Source organism: Microchirus variegatus (assembly GCF_963457635.1).
Source record: "Microchirus variegatus genome assembly, chromosome: 3".
Classification (NCBI taxonomy): Eukaryota; Metazoa; Chordata; class Actinopteri; order Pleuronectiformes; family Soleidae; genus Microchirus; species Microchirus variegatus.
Window position 1 is genome coordinate 3543663 of NC_139804.1, and position 15523 is coordinate 3559185.

At 32.3% G+C, this 15523-nt stretch overlaps 2 protein-coding genes across 2 annotated transcripts in view; one reads left to right on the top strand and one right to left on the bottom strand.

Annotated features, from left to right (window-relative positions):
- Nucleotides 1-15173, top strand: part of maml2 (mastermind like transcriptional coactivator 2) — a gene marked incomplete at its 5' end in the record, with an annotated part of 46074 nt that extends 30901 nt beyond the window's left edge. Inside the window, 2 exons of the mRNA XM_083886397.1 lie at nucleotides 13645-13753; nucleotides 14148-15173. Of these exons, the coding sequence (XP_083742523.1) occupies nucleotides 13645-13753; nucleotides 14148-14956 (918 nt within the window). The 3' untranslated portion in view covers nucleotides 14957-15173. The remainder of the gene's footprint in view (nucleotides 1-13644; nucleotides 13754-14147) is intronic.
- Nucleotides 15174-15186: 13 nt separating this feature from the next.
- The window catches only part of LOC310924610 (transcriptional coactivator YAP1-like), a gene marked incomplete at its 3' end in the record, with an annotated part of 29396 nt that continues 29059 nt past the window's right edge, over nucleotides 15187-15523 (bottom strand). Inside the window, 1 exon segment of the mRNA XM_083886398.1 lies at nucleotides 15187-15203. Coding sequence (XP_083742524.1) covers nucleotides 15187-15203 — 17 coding nt within the window.

Here is a 15523-nt window from a genome sequence, read left to right on the forward strand (position 1 = left end):
AAAGGTCATACTATACTATGTAGTACGTTATACTATACTATGTCTCCAAAATGTGACCATTTTTGGAGAAAAAAAAATTCGTCCAAGATTGACAAAAACGACATACAATACTATGTCGTCCAAAATCTGACAGTTTTTTTGAAAACCATTTTTTTGGTCCAAAACGTGACACAAACGTCATACTATACTATGTAGTACGTTATACTATACTATGTCTCCAAAATGTGACCATTTTTGGAGAAAAAAAAATTGGTCCAAAATTTGACAAAAACGACATACTATACTATGTCGTCCAAAATCTGACAGTTTTTTTGAAAACCATTTTTTTGGTCCAAAACGTGACACAAACGTCATACTATACTATGTAGTACGTTATACTATACTATGTCTCCAAAATGTGACCATTTTTGGAGAAAAAAAAATTGGTCCAAAAATTGACAAAAACGACATACTATACTATGTCGTCCAAAATCTGACAATTTTTTTGAGAACCATTTTTTGGTCCAAAACGTGACAAAAACATCATACTATACTATGTAGTACGTTATACTATACTATGTCTCCAAAATGTGACCATTTTTGGAGAAAAAAAAATTGGTCCCAAAATTGACAAAAACAACATACTATACTATGTCGTCCAAAATCTGACAATTTTTTTGAGAACCATTTTTTGGTCCAAAACGTGACAAAAACATCATACTATACTATGTAGTACGTTATACTATACTATGTCTCCAAAATGTGACCATTTTTGGAGAAAAAAAAATTGGTCCAAAAATTGACAAAAACAACATACTATACTATGTCGTCCAAAATCTGACAATTTCTTTGAAAACCATTTTTTGGTCCAAAACGTGACAAAAACATCATACTATACTATGTAGTACGTTATACTATACTATGTCTCCAAAATGTGACCATTTTTGGAGAAAAAAAATTGGTCCAAGATTGACAAAAACGACATACTATACTATGTCGTCCAAAATCTGACAGTTTTTTTGAAAACCATTTTTTTGGTCCAAAACGTGACACAAACGTCATACTATACTATGTAGTACGTTATACTATACTATGTCTCCAAAATGTGACCATTTTTGGAGAAAAAAAAATTGGTCCAAAATTTGACAAAAACGACATACTATACTATGTCGTCCAAAATCTGACAGTTTTTTTGAAAACCATTTTTTTGGTCCAAAACGTGACACAAACGTCATACTATACTATGTAGTACGTTATACTATACTATGTCTCCAAAATGTGATCATTTTTGGAGAAAAAAAAATTGGTGCAAAAATTGACAAAAACGACATACTATACTATGTCGTCCCAAATCTGACAATTTTTTCGAAAACCATTTTTTGGTCCAAAACGTGACAAAAACGACATACTATTTTTTTTGAAAACCATTTTTTGGTCCAAAACTTGACAAAAAGGTCATACTATACTATGTAGTACGTTATACTATACTATGTCTCCAAAATGTGACCATTTTTGTAGAAAAAAAAATTGGTCCAAAATTTGACAAAAACGACATACTATACTATGTCGTCCAAAATCTGACAGTTTTTTTGAAAACCATTTTTTTGGTCCAAAACATGACAAAAACATCATACTATACTATGTAGTACGTTATACTATACTATGTCTCCAAAATGTGATCATTTTTGGAGAAAAAAAAATTGGTGCAAAAATTGACAAAAACGACATACTATACTATGTCGTCCCAAATCTGACAATTTTTTCGAAAACCATTTTTTGGTCCAAAACGTGACAAAAACGACATACTATTTTTTTTGAAAACCATTTTTTGGTCCAAAACTTGACAAAAAGGTCATACTATACTATGTAGTACGTTATACTATACTATGTCTCCAAAATGTGACCATTTTTGTAGAAAAAAAAATTGGTCCAAAATTTGACAAAAACAACATACTATACTATGTCGTCCAAAATCTGACAGTTTTTTTGAAAACCATTTTTTTGGTCCAAAACGTGACACAAACGTCATACTATACTATGTAGTACGTTATACTATACTATGTCTCCAAAATGTGACCATTTTTGGAGAAAAAAAAATTGGTCCAAAATTTGACAAAAACGACATACTATACTATGTCGTCCAAAATCAGACAATTTTTTTGAAAACCATTTTTTGGTCCAAAACGTGACAAAAACGTCATACTATACTATGTAGTACATCAAACTATAATATGTCTCCAAAATGTGACCATTTTTGGAGAAAAAAAAATTGGTCCAAAAATTGACAAAAACGACATACTATACTATGTCGTCCAAAATCTGACAATTTCTTTGAAAACCATTTTTTGGTCCAAAACGTGACAAAAACATCATACTATACTATGTAGTACGTTATACTATACTATGTCTCCAAAATGTGACCATTTTTGGAGAAAAAAAAATTGGTCCCAAAATTGACAAAAACAACATACTATACTATGTCGTCCAAAATCTGACAATTTTTTTGAGAACCATTTTTTGGTCCAAAACGTGACAAAAACATCATACTATACTATGTAGTACGTTATACTATACTATGTCTCCAAAATGTGACCATTTTTGGAGAAAAAAAAATTGGTCCAAAAATTGACAAAAACAACATACTATACTATGTCGTCCAAAATCTGACAATTTCTTTGAAAACCATTTTTTGGTCCAAAACGTGACAAAAACATCATACTATACTATGTAGTACGTTATACTATACTATGTCTCCAAAATGTGACCATTTTTGGAGAGAAAAAAATTGGTCCAAGATTGACAAAAACGACATACTATACTATGTCGTCCAAAATCTGACAGTTTTTTTGAAAACCATTTTTTTGGTCCAAAACGTGACACAAACGTCATACTATACTATGTAGTACGTTATACTATACTATGTCTCCAAAATGTGACCATTTTTGGAGAAAAAAAAATTGGTCCAAAATTTGACAAAAACGACATACTATACTATGTCGTCCAAAATCTGACAGTTTTTTTGAAAACCATTTTTTTGGTCCAAAACGTGACACAAACGTCATACTATACTATGTAGTACGTTATACTATACTATGTCTCCAAAATGTGACCATTTTTGGAGAAAAAAAAATTGGTCCAAAAATTGACAAAAACGACATACTATACTATGTCGTCCAAAATCTGACAATTTTTTTGAAAACCATTTTTTGGTCCAAAACATGACAAAAACATCATACTATACTATGTAGTACGTTATACTATACTATGTCTCCAAAATGTGATCATTTTTGGAGAAAAAAAAATTGGTGCAAAAATTGACAAAAACGACATACTATACTATGTCGTCCCAAATCTGACAATTTTTTCGAAAACCATTTTTTGGTCCAAAACGTGACAAAAACGACATACTATTTTTTTTGAAAACCATTTTTTGGTCCAAAACTTGACAAAAAGGTCATACTATACTATGTAGTACGTTATACTATACTATGTCTCCAAAATGTGACCATTTTTGTAGAAAAAAAAATTGGTCCAAAATTTGACAAAAACAACATACTATACTATGTCGTCCAAAATCTGACAGTTTTTTTGAAAACCATTTTTTTGGTCCAAAACGTGACACAAACGTCATACTATACTATGTAGTACGTTATACTATACTATGTCTCCAAAATGTGACCATTTTTGGAGAAAAAAAAATTGGTCCAAAATTTGACAAAAACGACATACTATACTATGTCGTCCAAAATCAGACAATTTTTTTGAAAACCATTTTTTGGTCCAAAACGTGACAAAAACGTCATACTATACTATGTAGTACATCAAACTATAATATGTCTCCAAAATGTGACCATTTTTGGAGAAAAAAAAATTGGTCCAAAAATTGACAAAAACAACATACTATACTATGTCGTCCAAAATCTGACAATTTCTTTGAAAACCATTTTTTGGTCCAAAACGTGACAAAAACATCATACTATACTATGTAGTACGTTATACTATACTATGTCTCCAAAATGTGACCATTTTTGGAGAAAAAAAAATTGGTCCAAAATTTGACAAAAACGACATACTATACTATGTTGTCCAAAATCTGACAGTTTTTTTGAAAACCATTTTTTTGGTCCAAAACGTGACACAAACGTCATACTATACTATGTAGTACGTTATACTATACTATGTCTCCAAAATGTGACCATTTTTGGAGAAAAAAAAATTGGTCCAAAAATTGACAAAAACGACATACTATACTATGTCGTCCAAAATCTGACAATTTTTTTGAGAACCATTTTTTTGTCCAAAACGTGACAAAAACATCATACTATACTATGTAGTACGTTATACTATACTATGTCTCCAAAATGTGACCATTTTTGGAGAAAAAAAAATTGGTCCAAAAATTGACAAAAACGACATACTATACTATGTCGTCCAAAATCTGACAATTTTTTTGAGAACCATTTTTTGGTCCAAAACGTGACAAAAACATCATACTATACTATGTAGTACGTTATACTATACTATGTCTCCAAAATGTGACCATTTTTGGAGAAAAAAAAATTGGTCCAAAAATTGACAAAAACAACATACTATACTATGTCGTCCAAAATCTGACAGTTTTTTTAAAAACCATTTTTTTGGTCCAAAACGTGACACAAACGTCATACTATACTATGTAGTACGTTATACTATACTATGTCTCCAAAATGTGACCATTTTTGGAGAAAAAAAAATTGGTCCAAAAATTGACAAAAACGACATACTATACTATGTCGTCCAAAATCTGACAATTTTTTTGAGAACCATTTTTTGGTCCAAAACGTGACAAAAACATCATACTATACTATGTAGTACGTTATACTATACTATGTCTCCAAAATGTGACCATTTTTGGAGAAAAAAAAATTGGTCCAAAAATTGACAAAAACAACATACTATACTATGTCGTCCAAAATCTGACAATTTCTTTGAAAACCATTTTTTGGTCCAAAACGTGACAAAAACATCATACTATACTATGTAGTACGTTATACTATACTATGTCTCCAAAATGTGACCATTTTTGGAGAGAAAAAAATTGGTCCAAAATTTGACAAAAACGACATACTATACTATGTCGTCCAAAATCTGACAGTTTTTTTGAAAACCATTTTTTTGGTCCAAAACGTGACACAAACGTCATACTATACTATGTAGTACGTTATACTATACTATGTCTCCAAAATGTGACAATTTTTGGAGAAAAAAAAATTGGTCCAAAAATTGACAAAAACGACATACTATACTATGTCGTCCAAAATCTGACAATTTTTTTGAAAACCATTTTTTGGTCCAAAACATGACAAAAACGTCATACTATACTATGTAGTACATCAAACTATAATATGTCTCCAAAATGTGACCATTTTTGGAGAGAAAAAAATTGGTCCAAAATTTGACAAAAACGACATACTATACTATGTCGTCCAAAATCTGACAATTTTTTTGAGAACCATTTTTTGGTCCAAAACGTGACAAAAACATCATACTATACTATGTAGTACGTTATACTATACTATGTCTCCAAAATGTGACAATTTTTGGAGAGAAAAAAATTGGTGCAAAAATTGACAAAAACGACATACTATTTTTTTTGAAAACCATTTTTTGGTCCAAAACTTGACAAAAAGGTCATACTATACTATGTAGTACGTTATACTATACTATGTCTCCAAAATGTGACCATTTTTGGAGAAAAAAAAATTGGTCCAAGATTGACAAAAACGACATACTATACTATGTCGTCCAAAATCTGACAGTTTTTTTGAAAACCATTTTTTTGGTCCAAAACGTGACACAAACGTCATACTATACTATGTAGTACGTTATACTATACTATGTCTCCAAAATGTGACCATTTTTGGAGAAAAAAAAATTGGACCAAAATTTGACAAAAACGACATACTATACTATGTTGTCCAAAATCTGACAGTTTTTTTGAAAACCATTTTTTTGGTCCAAAACGTGACACAAACGTCATACTATACTATGTAGTACGTTATACTATACTATGTCTCCAAAATGTGACCATTTTTGGAGAAAAAAAAATTGGTCCAAAAATTGACAAAAACGACATACTATACTATGTCGTCCAAAATCTGACAATTTTTTTGAGAACCATTTTTTGGTCCAAAACGTGACAAAAACATCATACTATACTATGTAGTACGTTATACTATACTATGTCTCCAAAATGTGACCATTTTTGGAGAAAAAAAAATTGGTCCCAAAATTGACAAAAACAACATACTATACTATGTCGTCCAAAATCTGACAATTTTTTTGAGAACCATTTTTTGGTCCAAAACGTGACAAAAACATCATACTATACTATGTAGTACGTTATACTATACTATGTCTCCAAAATGTGACCATTTTTGGAGAAAAAAAAATTGGTCCAAAAATTGACAAAAACAACATACTATACTATGTCGTCCAAAATCTGACAATTTCTTTGAAAACCATTTTTTGGTCCAAAACGTGACAAAAACATCATACTATACTATGTAGTACGTTATACTATACTATGTCGTCCAAAATCTGACAGTTTTTTTGAAAACCATTTTTTTGGTCCAAAACGTGACACAAACGTCATACTATACTATGTAGTACGTTATACTATACTATGTCTCCAAAATGTGACCATTTTTGGAGAAAAAAAAATTGGTCCAAAATTTGACAAAAACGACATACTATACTATGTCGTCCAAAATCTGACAGTTTTTTTGAAAACCATTTTTTTGGTCCAAAACGTGACACAAACGTCATACTATACTATGTAGTACGTTATACTATACTATGTCTCCAAAATGTGACCATTTTTGGAGAAAAAAAAATTGGTCCAAAAATTGACAAAAACAACATACTATACTATGTCGTCCAAAATCTGACAATTTCTTTGAAAACCATTTTTTGGTCCAAAACGTGACAAAAACATCATACTATACTATGTAGTACGTTATACTATACTATGTCTCCAAAATGTGACCATTTTTGGAGAGAAAAAAATTGGTCCAAAATTTGACAAAAACGACATACTATACTATGTCGTCCAAAATCTGACAGTTTTTTGAAAACCATTTTTTTGGTCCAAAACGTGACACAAACGTCATACTATACTATGTAGTACGTTATACTATACTATGTCTCCAAAATGTGACCATTTTTGGAGAAAAAAAAATTGGTCCAAAAATTGACAAAAACGACATACTATACTATGTCGTCCAAAATCTGACAATTTTTTTGAGAACCATTTTTTGGTCCAAAACGTGACAAAAACATCATACTATACTATGTAGTACGTTATACTATACTATGTCTCCAAAATGTGACAATTTTTGGAGAGAAAAAAATTGGTGCAAAAATTGACAAAAACGACATACTATTTTTTTTGAAAACCATTTTTTGGTCCAAAACTTGACAAAAAGGTCATACTATACTATGTAGTACGTTATACTATACTATGTCTCCAAAATGTGACCATTTTTGGAGAAAAAAAAATTGGTCCAAGATTGACAAAAACGACATACAATACTATGTCGTCCAAAATCTGACAGTTTTTTTGAAAACCATTTTTTTGGTCCAAAACGTGACACAAACGTCATACTATACTATGTAGTACGTTATACTATACTATGTCTCCAAAATGTGACCATTTTTGGAGAAAAAAAAATTGGTCCAAAATTTGACAAAAACGACATACTATACTATGTCGTCCAAAATCTGACAGTTTTTTTGAAAACCATTTTTTTGGTCCAAAACGTGACACAAACGTCATACTATACTATGTAGTACGTTATACTATACTATGTCTCCAAAATGTGACCATTTTTGGAGAAAAAAAAATTGGTCCAAAAATTGACAAAAACGACATACTATACTATGTCGTCCAAAATCTGACAATTTTTTTGAGAACCATTTTTTGGTCCAAAACGTGACAAAAACATCATACTATACTATGTAGTACGTTATACTATACTATGTCTCCAAAATGTGACCATTTTTGGAGAAAAAAAAATTGGTCCCAAAATTGACAAAAACAACATACTATACTATGTCGTCCAAAATCTGACAATTTTTTTGAGAACCATTTTTTGGTCCAAAACGTGACAAAAACATCATACTATACTATGTAGTACGTTATACTATACTATGTCTCCAAAATGTGACCATTTTTGGAGAAAAAAAAATTGGTCCAAAAATTGACAAAAACAACATACTATACTATGTCGTCCAAAATCTGACAATTTCTTTGAAAACCATTTTTTGGTCCAAAACGTGACAAAAACATCATACTATACTATGTAGTACGTTATACTATACTATGTCTCCAAAATGTGACCATTTTTGGAGAGAAAAAAATTGGTCCAAGATTGACAAAAACGACATACTATACTATGTCGTCCAAAATCTGACAGTTTTTTTGAAAACCATTTTTTTGGTCCAAAACGTGACACAAACGTCATACTATACTATGTAGTACGTTATACTATACTATGTCTCCAAAATGTGACCATTTTTGGAGAAAAAAAAATTGGTCCAAAATTTGACAAAAACGACATACTATACTATGTCGTCCAAAATCTGACAGTTTTTTTGAAAACCATTTTTTTGGTCCAAAACGTGACACAAACGTCATACTATACTATGTAGTACGTTATACTATACTATGTCTCCAAAATGTGACCATTTTTGGAGAAAAAAAAATTGGTCCAAAAATTGACAAAAACGACATACTATACTATGTCGTCCAAAATCTGACAATTTTTTTGAGAACCATTTTTTGGTCCAAAACGTGACAAAAACATCATACTATACCATGTAGTACGTTATACTATACTATGTCTCCAAAATGTGACCATTTTTGGAGAAAAAAAAATTGGTCCCAAAATTGACAAAAACAACATACTATACTATGTCGTCCAAAATCTGACAATTTTTTTGAGAACCATTTTTTGGTCCAAAACGTGACAAAAACATCATACTATACTATGTAGTACGTTATGCTATACTATGTCTCCAAAATGTGACCATTTTTGGAGAAAAAAAAATTGGTCCAAAAATTGACAAAAACAACATACTATACTATGTCGTCCAAAATCTGACAATTTCTTTGAAAACCATTTTTTGGTCCAAAACGTGACAAAAACATCATACTATACTATGTAGTACGTTATACTATACTATGTCTCCAAAATGTGACCATTTTTGGAGAAAAAAAATTGGTCCAAAAATTGACAAAAACGACATACTATACTATGTCGTCCAAAATCTGACAATTTTTTTGAAAACCATTTTTTGGTCCAAAACATGACAAAAACGTCATACTATACTATGTAGTACATCAAACTATAATATGTCTCCAAAATGTGACCATTTTTGGAGAGAAAAAAATTGGTGCAAAAATTGACAAAAACCACATACTATTTTTTTTGAAAACCATTTTTTTGGTCCAAAACGTGACACAAATGTCATACTATACTATGTAGTACGTTATACTATACTATGTCTCCAAAATGTGACCATTTTTGGAGAAAAAAAAATTGGTCCAAAAATTGACAAAAACGACAATTTTTGTCGTCCAAAACTTGACTATGTCGTCCAAAATCTGACAGTTTTTTTGAAAACCATTTTTTTGGTCCAAAACGTGACACAAACGTCATACTATACTATGTAGTACGTTATACTATACTATGTCTCCAAAATGTGACCATTTTTGGAGAAAAAAAATTGGTCCAAAATTTGACAAAAACGACATACTATACTATGTCGTCCAAAATCTGACAGTTTTTTTGAAAACCATTTTTTTGGTCCAAAACGTGACACAAACGTCATACTATACTATGTAGTACGTTATACTATACTATGTCTCCAAAATGTGACCATTTTTGGAGAAAAAAAAATTGGTCCAAAATTTGACAAAAACGACATACTATACTATGTCGTCCAAAATCTGACAATTTTTTTGAGAACCATTTTTTGGTCCAAAACGTGACAAAAACATCATACTATACTATGTAGTACGTTATACTATACTATGTCTCCAAAATGTGACCATTTTTGGAGAAAAAAAAATTGGTCCAAAATTTGACAAAAACGACATACTATACTATGTCGTCCAAAATCTGACAGTTTTTTTGAAAACCATTTTTTTGGTCCAAAACGTGACACAAACGTCATACTATACTATGTAGTACGTTATACTATACTATGTCTCCAAAATGTGACCATTTTTGGAGAAAAAAAAATTGGTCCAAAAATTGACAAAAACGACATACTATACTATGTCGTCCAAAATCTGACAATTTTTTTGAAAACCATTTTTTGGTCCAAAACGTGACAAAAACATCATACTATACTATGTAGTACGTTATACTATACTATGTCTCCAAAATGTGACCATTGTTGGAGAAAAAAAAATTGGTCCAAAAATTGACAAAAACAACATACTATACTATGTCGTCCAAAATCTGACAGTTTTTTTGAAAACCATTTTTTTGGTCCAAAACGTGACACAAACGTCATACTATACTATGTAGTACGTTATACTATACTATGTCTCCAAAATTTGACCATTTTTGGAGAAAAAAAAATTGGTCCAAAAATTGACAAAAACGACATACTATACTATGTCGTCCAAAATCTGACAATTTTTTTGAGAACCATTTTTTGGTCCAAAAACGTGACAAAAACATCATACTATACTATGTAGTACGTTATACTATACTGTGTCTCCAAAATGTGACCATTTTTGGAGAAAAAAAAATTGGTCCAAAAATTGACAAAAACAACATACTATACTATGTCGTCCAAAATCTGACAATTTCTTTGAAAACCATTTTTTGGTCCAAAACGTGACAAAAACATCATACTATACTATGTAGTACGTTATACTATACTATGTCTCCAAAATGTGACCATTTTTGGAGAGAAAAAAATTGGTCCAAAATTTGACAAAAACGACATACTATACTATGTCGTCCAAAATCTGACAGTTTTTTTGAAAACCATTTTTTTGGTCCAAAACGTGACACAAACGTCATACTATACTATGTAGTACGTTATACTATACTATGTCTCCAAAATGTGACCATTTTTGGAGAAAAAAAAATTGGTCCAAAAATTGACAAAAACAACATACTATACTATGTCGTCCAAAATCTGACAGTTTTTTTGAAAACCATTTTTTTGGTCCAAAACGTGACACAAACGTCATACTATACTATGTAGTACTACTATACTATGTCTCCAAAATGTGACCATTTTTGGAGAAAAAAAAATTGGTCCAAAAATTGACAAAAACAACATACTATACTATGTCGTCCAAAATCTGACAATTTCTTTGAAAACCATTTTTTGTTCCAAAACGTGACAAAAACATCATACTATACTATGTAGTACGTTATACTATACTATGTCTCCAAAATGTGACCATTTTTGGAGAGAAAAAAATTGGTCCAAAATTTGACAAAAACGACATACTATACTATGTCGTCCAAAATCTGACAGTTTTTTTGAAAACCATTTTTTGGTCCAAAACGTGACAAAAACATCATACTATACTATGTAGTACGTCATACTATACTATGTCTCCAAAATGTGACCATTTTTGGAGAGAAAAAAATTGGTCCAAAATTTGACAAAAACGACATACTATACTATGTCGTCCAAAATCTGACAGTTTTTTTTGAAAACCATTTTTTTGGTCCAAAATGTGACACAAACGTCATACTATACTATGTAGTACGTTATACTATACTATGTCTCCAAAATGTGACAATTATTGGATAAAATAAAATTGGTCCAAAAATTGACAAAAACGACATACTATACTATGTCGTCCAAAATCTGACAGTTTTTTTGAAAACCATTTTTTTGGTCCAAAATGTGACACAAACGTCATGCTATACTATGTAGTACGTTATACTATACTATGTCTCCAAAATGTGACAATTATTGGATAAAAAAAAATTGGTCCAAAATTTGACAAAAACGACATACTATACTATGTCGTCCAAAATCTGACAGTTTTTTTGAAAACCATTTTTTTGGTCCAAAACGTGACACAAACGTCATACTATACTATGTAGTACGTTATACTATACTATGTCTCCAAAATGTGACCATTTTTGGAGAGAAAAAAATTGGTCCAAAATTTGACAAAAACGACATGCTATACTATGTCGTCCAAAATTTGACAATTTATTTATTCTTTAATTTTGGCCAAATTTAACAAAAACGTCATACTGTACTATGTCGTCCAAAATTGTACAATTTATTTATTCTTTAATTTTGGTCCAAAATTTGACAAAAACGTCATACTTTACTATGTCGTCCAAAATTTGACAATTTATTTATTCTTTTAATTTTGGTCTAAAATTTGACAAAAAAGTCATACTATACTATGTCGTCCAAAATTTGACAATTTATTTATTCTTTAATTTTTGTCCAACATTTGACAAAAACGTCATACTATACTATGTCGTCCAAAATTTGACAATTTATTTATTCTTTAATTTTTGTCCAACATTTGACAAAAACGTCATACTATACTATGTCGTCCAAAATTTGACAATTTATTTATTTCTTAATTTTGGTCCAAAATTTGACAAAAACGTCATACTATACTATGTCGTCCAAAATTTGACAATTTATTTATTTTTTAATTTTGGTCCAAAATTTGACAAAAACGTCATACTATACTATGTCGTCCAAAATTTGACAATTTATTCATTCTTTAATTTTGGTCCAAAATTTCACAAAAACGTCATACTATACTATGTCGTCCAAAATTTGACAATTTATTTATTCTTTTAATTTTGGTCCAAAATTTGACAAAAACATCATACTATACTATGTCGTCCAAAGATTTGACAAAAAATCTTACTTTGGTATGTTGTCCAAAATTTGACATTTTCTTTAAAGCTGTTTTTATCTAAAATTTGACAAAAAACATCATACTATACTATGTCTTCCGAAATTTGACAATATTTAAAAAAAAAAAAATGAATGTGGTCCAAAATTTGACAAAAACATCATACTATACTGTCGTCCAAAAATTTGACAAAAAATCTTACTTTGGTTTGTTGTCATAAATTTGACATTTTCTTTAAAGCTGTTTTTATCTAAAATTTGACAAAAAACATCATACTTTACTATGTCTTCCGAAATTTGACAATATTTAATAAAAAATAAATAAATGTGGTCCAAAATTTGACAAAAACGTCATACTATACTATGTCGTCCAAAATTTGACAATTTATTTATTTTTTTAATTTTGGTCCAAAATTTGACAAAAACATCATACTATACTATGTCTTCCTAAATTTGACAATAGTTTTGAAAGAAAATTGGGTCCAAGATTTGACAAAAACGTCATACTATACTATGTCGTCCAAAATTTGACAATTTGTTTATTTTTTTAATTTTGGTCCAAAATTTGACAAAAACATCATACTATACTATGTCTTCTGAAATTTGACAATATTTTAGATTTGACAGTATTTTTGAAAAAAAAATTGGCGGTAGGTGGCGCCAAAACATGATTTCAAAACAAACGTGAAATGTTTAATCGTTATATAACTTTAATAATTAATGTCCACGTCTCTGTCTCCGTCTCTTCTTCAGGACAAAGACACGGCTCACGATCAGTTCAGCCGTCACCTGACGAGACCTCCACCGGATTATAAACAGTCGAGAAGTTTGGTCGCACTGAAGCAGGGAAACATCTTCACAGGTACTGAACTCTTCTTCATCTGACACACACACACGCATTATATATATATATAGTGTCAAACTCAAGGCCCGGGGGCCAGACGTGGTCCGCCACGTAATTTTATGTGGCCCGTGAGTCATTAATTAATCTTAAAAATCTGTGTTAACTACCTTTTCCCACAATGCACAGTGCAAAGTGACGGCATCCCGCCACTAGATGGCAGTGTATCATCGTGCGACTAGTGAAATTGAATAAGTAAAAAATACAGAAAGTTATTTACAGAGTATCCACGGGATCTTAAAAAGTCTTAAAAAGTCATAAATTTGAATTTAAGGCCTTAAAACCATTATGCTGACGTGGCCCTGAGTGAGATGAGTGACCGTGATATTAATCATCTTTTCTTCTTCTCTTTCAGGTCAAAACTCGTCCTCGTCGTCCACCGCCAACGGTCCGGAGAACGACCTTCAGTCCATGTCCTGTCACGGCTCAAAGATGAACCCTTCGCCGTCGCAGGAGCGCAGATTCGGCCCGACGTCGTGCATCGGCCAATTCCAGCAGCAGCAGCAGCAGAACCAAATAGGACTGAGTCAACACAAGCCCAGGTTCCTGGGACCGAACAACAGCGCCTCCTTCGGGATGAACAGCGTAGCGGGCGGCGTGCAGCATCCGAGGACGACAGCCGAGCTGCATTCCCCCGCGCCGCCGGGGTCTCAGGGTCTCGGGGGTTTGATGGCGAACGTCAACATGGGCTGGGGCTCGGCCAACAAGCAGGTGACGGCCGGCGGACTGAGGCGCTTACCCAACCCTCTGCAGCCACAGCTGGACCTGCCCAACCACCCGTACCAGCACCGGCACGTCGGCCCGCCCAACCAAGTGGCCCCGGACGCGGGGAGGCTCCCCCTCAGGGACGCCGCGGGCCCCAGAGCCGGCCAGCCGATCCTGGGCTCTCCGTCGGCCGCGGGGAGCCTGAACCAGGCATCCCCAGAGCAGCGAGTGCCGGCGGGGAACTTTGCCGAGCCCGGCCCCGGCGCGGCCGGCTACCACCAGAACGGCCGGGCTCACGCCAACCGCGTGACCTTTGACTTCCTGCCCGAGGGCGACAACACGGTGCCCGGCATCAACACGGACTCGGACTTCATCGACTCGCTGCTCAAGTCCGACTCCGGCAACGACGACTGGATGAAAGACATCAATTTAGACGAGATTCTCGGCAGCCACTCGTGAATTTGGAGGACGAGGCCAGGACGTTTTTGTAAATAGTGATTTTTATAAAAAACAAACAAACAAACAACAACAAAAAAAACAAACGGAATTTTATAAACTCCCACGTATACTGTACTGATTTATATTGTATTTACTGTGAAAATAAATGTGTCATTATTTAGTATTCAGCATATTTTGTTCCTGGTATATTGTCAGTATATTGCAGTCCACTGTACTTATTATGGTCTGTCCTATTCAAGCTGTAGTGCTGTCATGTCAAGTAAAGAACGCACCAAATTCACACTGTGAGAGGAAAACGTCGCTGTGTCGCTGAATCTGCATCGACTATCACACGACACACACACACACACACAACACACACAACTCATCTTTGGTCCAACTTTACTGTTCAAGCTTATTTTTGATCTGTGGTAGTTTTTGATGCCGTTGTAACCAGATTTTCATGTGATATTTAATAATTATTGGGATAGTATGAAAACAATATTATATACATGCAATTAATAAAATTGATTTGAATAAAGTGTTGCCTTTTGTTTTATGCGTTATTATGTTTGAGGTCAGTCCATT